The sequence below is a fragment of the Scomber scombrus genome, chromosome 2, assembly GCF_963691925.1.
Source record: "Scomber scombrus chromosome 2, fScoSco1.1, whole genome shotgun sequence".
Taxonomy (NCBI): domain Eukaryota; kingdom Metazoa; phylum Chordata; class Actinopteri; order Scombriformes; family Scombridae; genus Scomber; species Scomber scombrus.
In genome coordinates, this window is record NC_084971.1 from 8843262 (window position 1) to 8853465 (window position 10204).

At 40.1% G+C, this 10204-nt stretch overlaps 1 protein-coding gene across 1 annotated transcript; it reads left to right on the plus strand.

Moving 5' to 3' along the window:
- Positions 1–101: 101 nt before the first annotated feature.
- On the plus strand, positions 102–10172 carry LOC134001986 (ADP-ribosylation factor-binding protein GGA1-like). The gene is made up of 18 exons (XM_062441214.1): positions 102–221; positions 813–939; positions 1636–1720; positions 2027–2102; positions 2240–2338; positions 2772–2895; positions 3801–3901; positions 4111–4191; positions 4489–4626; positions 4727–4808; positions 4917–5027; positions 5137–5280; positions 5604–5647; positions 5825–6015; positions 6148–6395; positions 6529–6698; positions 6934–7044; positions 7325–10172. Exons 2-18 carry the CDS (start codon positions 897–899, stop codon positions 7433–7435), a joined length of 1959 nt encoding a protein of 652 aa, XP_062297198.1. The 5' UTR covers positions 102–221; positions 813–896; the 3' UTR covers positions 7436–10172.
- The last annotated feature ends 32 nt before the right edge of the window (positions 10173–10204 follow it).

The window sequence follows — 10204 nt, forward strand, 5'->3', positions numbered from 1 at the left end:
GTCTTCTTTGGCGAGTGAAGGTTGTCTTTGTCCGTGGAGAGAGAGGTGGTGCAGTTTCGGTCGATGCAGAGCTGGTAATGTACTCCTGGTTCGAGGCGGACCGCCGCCACACGGCTCGTGTGTTGATGCAGTGCCGGTGTTTCGGTTTGACCGGTGACCGTGTTAACCGAGGACCATCAGACCAATGTCTTCGTGGTTGTCGTGACGACAGGAACAGAAAGGTGTCCACCTAAAAGCCCCAAATTCTCTTAAATGTAATGTTCAATGCAATATACATTCATCTAGTCCTTTTTGTTTGCAACAAGAAGCACTGACATTTTTAAAGTTATTTTTATGCTGGAGAAAAATACAGATTAGCAGGGCAGCTAGCGTTTTATGTGGAATTTGACGCTTATTATACAGATGAATTAGTAGAATATGAACTAGTTTCCGGCTGAGGATAACTGTATAAAATCCCCAAATAGGCATACTGATTACATACTGCCATTGTGTAAGTTAAATTACGGTTTATTTCCAACATTATAAACTGCCTTCACTACATTCTGCTAAGAGGCACTAGTTAACACGGTCACACATTAAAACGGAACACCTGCAACGGCGGCTACTGGATCAAACAGACAGTCTGCTACTATTCGAATCGTGACACAATTAAAGCACACTGTAAACAAATCATCACGGACGATCAAAATTGATCAAAGCAGCTCAACGCCGGTGTCAAGCCGTCCTCTTTGCATTGATTGAAGCACTGTCTGGCAGCCTGCCTACTGTCGCCCCCCACAGACTGACATGTTGTTTCTCTCCATGCCCAACAGATGGCTCCAACGGTTGTCATCCACTCCCGTGATATGTTACAAGAATCACGCGATAGTTAGCCACTTGTTTAGAATTCCCGAAAGATGGCGGCGCCTCCAGATGAGGCTAGCCTGCAGTCTCGCATCAGTAAGTCATCATACATTATAATATCCCATTCACTTTTGAACGTCAAGCGACAGGCGATACACTATAAAGGAATATATGTGATAAAATGTCAGTTTGAACTTTCCGCTGCCGGTTACAGCGCTTTCTCTGGAGAATAGTTTTTTTTGCGAGTGTCATCAAATCAAAAAGTGCAGTGAGCGACGAGGAACAAAATTCATTCAGATAATCTGTTTGGTTTGTTGTAATGTGCTTACATTTGGTGCTCTCATCATGTTGCCGCTGACAGCTTTAGGTTAATGATGAACATTATATTTTAATAGGAAAAAACAGGAATGTCCAGCTGAGTGCTAACCACACCGACAAGCTAGTTTAGCTGCTGACTGCTGACCTGAAGAACCAAGTCAAGCTAGTTGAATGAAAGCTCAGCCTAAAACAGAAACAGTGAAGTCATTCTTTTTCTACAACCGCACGACAATGTCAAATTGTCTTCTTGAAAGTGTCTTCCTGTGCTCGAAACCAGACAACTCATAGTTTACATATTGTAAATAAGTACAGGCAACAGCTGCAGATAGAGACTCACAGAGATTTATCATTGAGTCACTTTCTGCCAATTTATCATAAACATCCACAGTGTAAACAGATTAAAGAATGATCGGAGAATTGTGTTTTTTGTTGTGGTTGAATGTAAGGTCAGCAATACTTTTGCCTTTCACACAGACAAGGCCACCAACCCCCTGAATACGGAGACTGACTGGGACTGTATCAAGGGTTTTTGTGATCAGCTCAATGATGAACCAGAAGGGTGAGAAATGCTGAAGAATTTGATGATGAAGAAATATTTAAGAGTAGCTATTATCTTTGTTAATATAAAGGAAATGTGTAACTGATCAACGCTTGCATTTGATGTGGAGAAATTGCTCTCATCCAGCTTCACAGCTTTTACAGCTGTACAAGATTTGCTTGGTAGAATACATCTAAAGCTAAATTGTTTTGTGTATGTTTATAAGTAATGTTTTTGTGGTATTTCAAATTTGTGTCATGCGTTATACATGGCTCTTTTTAATCTCTGTCAGTAAATTCAAGTTCACAGTTTGTTTTTATTTATCAGTCCCCAGCTTGCAACCAGACTTCTGGCCCACAAAATCCAGTCTCCTCAGGAGTGGGAGGCTATGCAGGCACTTATGGTAAGAAAACTTGTGTGTTATGTTACTGACAAGTGTAAATGTGTACATGCCAAGTGTCATTATTTTGATAGTTTAGGCTTTTTTGTGAATGCTTGTCTGTAAAAAGGTAAAGCCAACAATCTTTGAACAATTCACAGGTTCTTGAGACGTGCATGAAGATCTGCGGAAAGCGCTTTCACGGTGAAGTGGGAAAGTTTCGCTTTCTTAATGAGCTCATAAAGGTGGTCTCACCCAAGGTAAATACCTGTTTTTTATGCTGTTATACCAGTTTGGCTGCTACTGTATGTCAGTCAGTTTAAGAGGATAGTTGAACAAAAGCACCAGTACAAAGGACCATCTGTCAGTGTATGAATCTGCCTTCTTAGCTCAAACTGTTGCAGCTAATGATATCCAGTTTGTGGGAATATCCTGCAATCTGCTACACATAACATATTTCTAACAAGCATTAAAAAACCACACATGTTGTATTTAAGCTTTTTAAGTTATAATTTTTCACTCAGCCACACTTCTGAACATAAGACTGGCCACCTAAATTATAGTCAGCACATCAGTATAATTACCTTTTTATGTCATGTATGGCAATTAAAATACTTTCTCTTTAAAATATGTTAATCTCCTTTATATGCCATTTCTTTAACCTTGCTCAATCCCCTCTCCTCTCCTTTTCAGTACTTGGGTACTCGGGCTCCAGAGCCAGTAAAGAAGAAGGTTTTAGAAATGATGTTCAGCTGGACAGTGAGAATGCCAGAAGAGACCAAAATAGCAGAAGCCTATCAGATGCTGAAAAAACAAGGTGAGTGCTCCAGAAATATGAGGAAATGAATAACCTACAAGACAAAGGACTTTCACAAGTTCTTTAGCTTGAAGGTTAAGAAGTAACCTTAGTTACACATGCATTGTGTGTTATTCCATACATTCACTATAGAGTGGTATATGGATGTGATTTTTAGTTCCAGGTAGTCCGCTTTTAAATGGTTCTTTGTTTTAGTCTTGTTTAGTACTAGTTCATGTCAGTTCTCCTTTTTCTGATGATGATGAGCCAAAAGCATGAGACTGAGTCCTTAGTCATGCTTAGTCAAATGTAGTGCATTGTTAAGTTACTTCAATAGAGTCTGTACTCATGCAGGGTTGTATTGTATGAGCAGTGCCCGTTTTTGTCATATTAAATAGTTCTTTCTAGTGAGATTTAAAGGTATACGAAATCTTTAAAATATTGGATGTTCTGACTGCAGTTTGCATTAAAAGTCTGTCTTAAAACAGTCAGGTGTCCACATAAACACTGAGAGAGGTTTTTCTCCCTGTAATCATTCCTCCTGTTCATACTGGCTATTTAAAGATCCTCTTCAGATGTGATCTCAGTGTAAATGATGGGGACCAAAATCCACAGTGTGTTTATTTGGGCACCTGACTTCTATTTTAAGATGGACTTAAATTTTGAACCTGTCTTTTAATCTTTGAGAAATCTCAAGCACAGTGTTGTAGATCCAGTATCACCGCTATCATATATGTTATTGGATAGTACTGCATGCTTAAAATGTTGCTGTTCTTTACCAGTCAGTGGTGACCTGGATTCTGTAAGTAATACTGCTACTGTATATACAATGTACAATGGATTGGCACTGTATATAAAACAGCAGCTGTGCTGTTGACAGACTGTGTATTTATATAAGGTTAAGAGGTGTCCCTGTACCCTTCCAGGCATTGTCAAGCAGGATCCTGTGCTTCCTGATGACAAGCCCCTCCCGCTGCCTCCACCCAGAACTGCAAGTGCCATCTTTGAGGATGAGGAGAAATCCAAGGTATGTAGTATTAGTGATGAAGAAGCACCAACCATCTTGACTACAGGTCCAAAAGGACATACTTGTATATTTTATCACCGTCATGCCAGATTCATAAAAATATTTAAAATAACTGAAGTGAAACATCTGGGAAAATCATTAAACAGTTTTCAAAGTTCTCTTCCTCCTCTCTTACCACTTCCCTCTTATGTCCTATCCTGTTTTTGTAGATGCTGTCTCGCCTGTTGAACAGCACTCAACCTGAAGATCTGAGGGCAGCAAACAAACTCATCAAGGAAATGGTCCAGGAGGTGAGTCATTGGCTCTGTTTACCACATGTGGTGTACAGTACATTGTCACACATACATCTGTATTAGTGTTTGCTTATAATTGTGAAAAGAAAACCCCAACTTACTTTCACTGAGACATTTATTGTCTTTCACTTTGAAACTGCCTTTATTATCATTATATTGCCATCTAACTTTGCTCATAATTACATTGATGAACAAATACAATTATGAAATACTGCAGAAATGCTGCTGTTTTGAAAATCATAAAGATTTTTATTGGTCCCGGGTGCTGTGAGATCCTTTTGTTCTTTTTCCTAGGACCAAAAGCGAGTGGAGAAAGTATCAAAGCGGGTTAACGCCATCCAGGAGGTGAAAGAGAGCGTGAGCCTGCTGAGCCAGCTGCTAGAGGGCTACAGCAAAGAGAGCTGCTCCCAGAGCAACCAGGAGCTGATTAAGGTTATTACAGCTCAGCACATTAAAAGCAGCTTCAGCCACACGTTTAAACTCCTGCTAAAAACACTCACGAGAGGTGTTTTAAACACGTGTCTATTTACAGGATCTTTACCAGCGCTGTGAAAAGATGAGGCCCACGCTTTTCCGATTAGCCAGCGATACAGAGGATAATGATGAAGCCTTAGGTAAGGTCATTAAGTCACTCTTTTCCCCAAATGATGTCAGCCTGATTTTAATGCAGAAGACTGGAAAACCACTTTGGTGTTGCTAATAAGTCTGTTTCCTGCTTACAGCGGATATCTTACAGGCCAATGACAGTTTGACACAGGTCATCAACCTGTACAGGCAGCTGGTGAAGGGGGAGGAAGTGACAAGTGATGGCATAACCAAATCCTCACAACCAGGTAATAGTTTTCAAAGTCATCAGTGTTTAGAGAGCTTTATTATTTTAACAAATTCTCCAAACATTTCTATAGACTCAGATCACAGCTGGCTTTTCTCTGTTCACATCAGGCAGCAGCAGTTCAGCACTTGTTGACCTGGCAGGGCTTAATCCATCAGCCAGCACAGCACCGTCCAACCCAGAGCCCTCCAGCCTACAGATCCTGACTCAGAGCATCGGCATCAGCCTCCTGGATGACGAACTCATGTCACTGGGTAAACATAAAAAAGCTCATCTGGTTTGTAGACACAGAAGTGGATTACTGACCTAATGTTTTTTAAGAAGCCCAGAAAAGTTTTAGTCAGCATTGAAAGCACAGATCTGTACGCACAGCACAATTTTGCCTTTTTTTTCTCCATTGCTTGGTTGTAGCCCTCCTGTTGGCTGTCTGGCTAAAGCCCAATATCTTCAGAGGCAGGCCACACCTAGATAGACCACAACAAAGCTGGAATCATTCACAGCCCTTTTAGATTTTAGTCAAACCTGTCATGAATGAACAGTTTTTGATTTTTAACCTTTTTTGTTTCTGCTCTTTTAGGACTGAATGTAACTGAAAACTGTGATCCTCAGAACATGTTTCAGGTGAGATTTGTAAGATAATAGTGTACATGTTCACATGAAAGTCACGTTGTGTAGAATTTTGTAGTTTCTGACTTTGAAACACTATCAGGCACACAGTGGCTTTAATATTGACAGTGATATTATTTTCAATCACACAGTCGTGACATGCAAACTTTAAGCCATTCTTTGTTCTTCCAGTCCTCTGATGGCACAGAATTCTACACTCCATCAGTCCCAGCTACAGTGCTGCTACCGGCTGTGGCCCAAACTCCACAGGCCCCACCAGTAGGGGGCCCCACAGCTGCTCCCAAAGCCATGGATGAGCTAGACTTGCTGGGGAAGACTTTGTTACAGCAGTCTCTACCTCCAGAGAGCCAGCAGGTCAAATGGTGAGATCAGCCTCAGGGGATTTTAAGTTTATGACATAACTATCATGTAATTCTAATGAAGATAAGTATTTTTTTTTTGTTCTTTAATGCTCCCAATCGCTTACTCTAACTAATCATTACTCTCACATGCAGGGATAAACTCCAACCTCAGTCAAGAGTCCCCTTACGAGATCTCCAGACCAAGTCCAGCACCAACTCTAGACCTGTTTCTACTGCAACTACAACCTCCTCCGGTGCCGCTCCCGGGCCGACATTCAGCCTGGCTTATCACTCTGAACAGCCTGACATTCTCCTCTCCAATCCCAGTCTCACAGCTGCTGACCCCCACAACAACATCTCCCTAGCTGACGTTACAGTGCCTCTGGAATTAATCAAACCAAGTATGACTAGTGACTGCAGATGTGTTAATTATAATAATGATAATAATAAGAAAACACAATTTTTAAAGTTTAAAAAGTCACTTTGTCTTCATCATATTCAGTTGTTTTGTTTTTGTCCGCATGTATATTTCAGGCAGCTTGTTACCAGTGACTGTATTTGACAAACACAGCCTCCGAGTTTTATTCACGTTTGCTCGTGACTGTCCACCGTCACGACCTGACGTGCTGGTGGTGATCATCTCCATGCTGTCCTCAGCCCCCATTCCTGTCACCAACATCCGCTTTCAGGCAGCTGTACCCAAGGTAGGTTCATGATGACAGAAACCCCTATTGGTCAAAGTTACCATCATGTACCTGAATGGTTTCCAGTCCAGTTCACAAACGTTTGACTTTTCTAAATGAGCCTCTACTTACTCTGTTTAACTCAGTATTAGAGCTTCGTGTGAGAGTCCGAACATTTAATTAGGTGAAAACTGATCAATTGTGAATATTGCTTGTTAAGGTGAATTTAATGTGGGTGGTTATCTATGTTGCCTAGGTGATGAAAGTGAAACTACAGCCTCCGTCTAGTACTGAGCTCCCAGCCTTCAACCCCATCCTGCCTCCATCCACCATCACACAGATTCTGCTGTTGGCTAATCCATATAAGGTACTCTGTCACATCACATCACACACACACCCCCCCCCCCCCCCCCCCCCCCCCCCGTTTGTAATGTTACAGTTTTTAATGACTTGTAAGTTTGTTATTCTGTTTTTCATTGAAGACACTGAAACTGCATCTAAATTAAATAGACTTGTCATTATTTATTAAATGAACTGCTCTATGTCATCAGTGCATGTTGTATACATCTATAAACCTTTAATGACCTTATAAATGAAGCAGCAGCTGAGAATCACTCACACTGGATTTTTTTTCTCTAATGTTTCAGGAAAAAGTGCGTTTGCGGTACAAGATCACATTCAACCTTGGGGACAAATCTCTTGATGAATCTGGTGATGTGGACCACTTCCCACCTCCAAACACCTGGGGGAACCATTAGTGTGAAGGAAACACCTTCCTGTCATCTGATCTGCTGCTTCCTTTTTAGATTAAGGTTGAAGTTGTCCCTTATCGCCGGCTGAGGCAAAACGTCCTCTGTACACTTCAGTGGTTTCAAACTCTGGTTTGATAACACAAACTGACGTGAGGCTAGCAGCGGGAAACAGCTTCTACCTTGTGCCTTCCTGTCCTTTATCCAATCATCTCCATGTTCCTGTGTTTCGTAGCTACATTCCCTTCTTCAAACAATCAGTCTAACATGGTGATATAAAGCACACTGGCAAAAAACACTGATTCAGTGCAGCGACTTTTGGGAAAAACAAGTTGAGCCTTTTAAAAAAAACTGAATGTGTGCATTTGGCTGATTTACATACCGTTTAACAATCCTCTTAGATGTCTTACGTCATGTAAACTACACGTAGAAGATGCTGTCTGACATTTTTACAAAGCAAAGCAAAGTGTCATATGCACACAGAGTAATATACAACAGCCAAAAACCTAATGTGTTTAATTTATGATATAGAATAGTCAGTATTTTACTTGATTAATCTGTATTGAAAGTTGTTTCTGATCACATGACAACCTGTTTCAGAGCTACTGTTCGAGGAAGAGGTGTAACAGTGAATATAACGGTCAAATGGTGTCAAGCTCAACTGACTAGCTAACCCATTAATATACCTCAGAAAGTCAAACAGAGTTGCATAGGGAAATGATGAAACTAAATGTAAGTGTAACCTCCCACATTTAAAATAATAGGTAGTGATGTTCGCTGTCATCCAGTGGAGACGGTTCAGAGTGAGAGGAGTTGATCTGAAATGCTGAAATACTTGGACCATGAGAATCAGACTTGATGTATGTAAGGAGCTGACACGCATAATGATTTGATTTGTGTCTTTGTCTGTGACAGTAGGGCTTTTTCGCAGCAGATGTTTTGATTTGTCATAAGGGGGAAAATCACAGGTGTCACACAAAACATTATTGAACGTTCTGTTCTATTAATAAAGTCATAACAGTGTGATAGTGAGGCAGCATGTACTACTCCAGGACCCTGAAACTGAAGCAGCTAAATGGACTTCAGCATTCATCAATGTTATTTATTGACAGCTGTGTTTTTCCTGTTGTGACCTGTCATAATGTGTTCAGTGAAGAAGGATTGCCCCTTTACAAACGCTGCCATTTCCCCCCCCTCTTTTTATTGTTGCACTTTTCTTTGAACACTTCTACATTACGTTTCACTCAGGATTATGATTTGGAGATTTATTTTTTACACAACTTTGACCTATCATGCACTTATTTTTTAAGTTTTTGCACATGAAACATTCCCTTTCACAGCACATTTGTCTTTTCTCATCTGCTGCCTTTCTGCTGTCGATCGACCCAAAGATGGGACGACAAGTCCTGAGTTAACATCGCTGACATTCGATTTGATTCTACCACACGTGCCTGAGATGAAACTCTTACTTTGCTTTTTCTTTGTACATATACTGTATGTAAACAAATGACTTAATCTTTTTTTCTCTGCTTTAATATGTTCATGTCCTTTTCAGAAAAGACTTTGTGAAACAAATGATGCATCAAATGATGGAATAATCATGAAATCCATGTTCATTGAGTTAATCTGGAGCATGGGTCTGTGATCACTTCTTAAATTATACAGACTGAAATAAAGGAATTGGAGGCAGACTGGTTCCATGTGACCTGTGCCATTGTGTAACTGCAGTATAGATAAAGCTGGAGAAGCAGTGATATTAGATTAAAAATAGCATGAGGGATCAATTTAAGAATGGCCTACTGAGTCATTGATTCAGTTATACACTTACTTGAAAGCAAGTGTTAAATAAATGGTACACAAACCCACATCAATAAACAGTCATCAGACAGCCATTAATCATTCTGATCGACTGTTTAGTCCATACCATAAATCAGCTGTTATTCTACAGACACTTGAGCTTTTATTTATTTATGAATAAGTTTAAACCTATAGCTTGTCAGGATTAGCAGGGAGAAGCAATAATGAGAAAAAAAACTAAACACTTTCTAACTAGTCTGTCATGGCTCAAGCAGATTGTAAATGAGTGAACAGAGAAGGTAACAGGTTTGACAACATTGTCAGATTTAGATTGAGATTACAGTAGCTTCATCTTCTCACAAGTATATTCACAGCAGCACATTCTTTAACTGTGACTGTTTGAGTAGGTCTGGTCTGGCTTGCTGTTGTTGACAGTGGTCCTGGTTTAAAGAATTAACTGAGCTAGACATCTGTGATTTAGGATCCAAAATGAGGCAGGCAGCCTGTGTATTGTAGCCTTTCTATTTCATGTCTGGGTTCAGTTTTTGTTGAAGTGCAATTCTAGGTAAAACATGTTAGATTCCCACTTTAAGAGAGTAGGCAGAGGAACAAATTCCCCCACTTTATGCAGTCATAAGCGCAAGAAGCCGCTCAAACATGATCAATGCCATCACCCTTGTCCAGATTAAAAATCTGTACCAGATTGTACCTGGTTTAATTAACTAGACTGGATCCACATTTATAAAATGAATACACAATAGAGAAACAAAAAAATGTAATTTGAGAGAGAAATAGTCTCTTTATTTGTTCTCCAAATGTAAATGAAAGCTTCATGCCTTATGTATATTTTCCAAAAGTAGCAAATTGCAAGTAAATACCGCTGGGTATAAAATGAGAATGTATCCCGAATGTGTCTTTAATGCAAATGAAGGTATTTGTATGAGGAATTCATCAAGTGAATCAATAAAGAATACAGCTTTA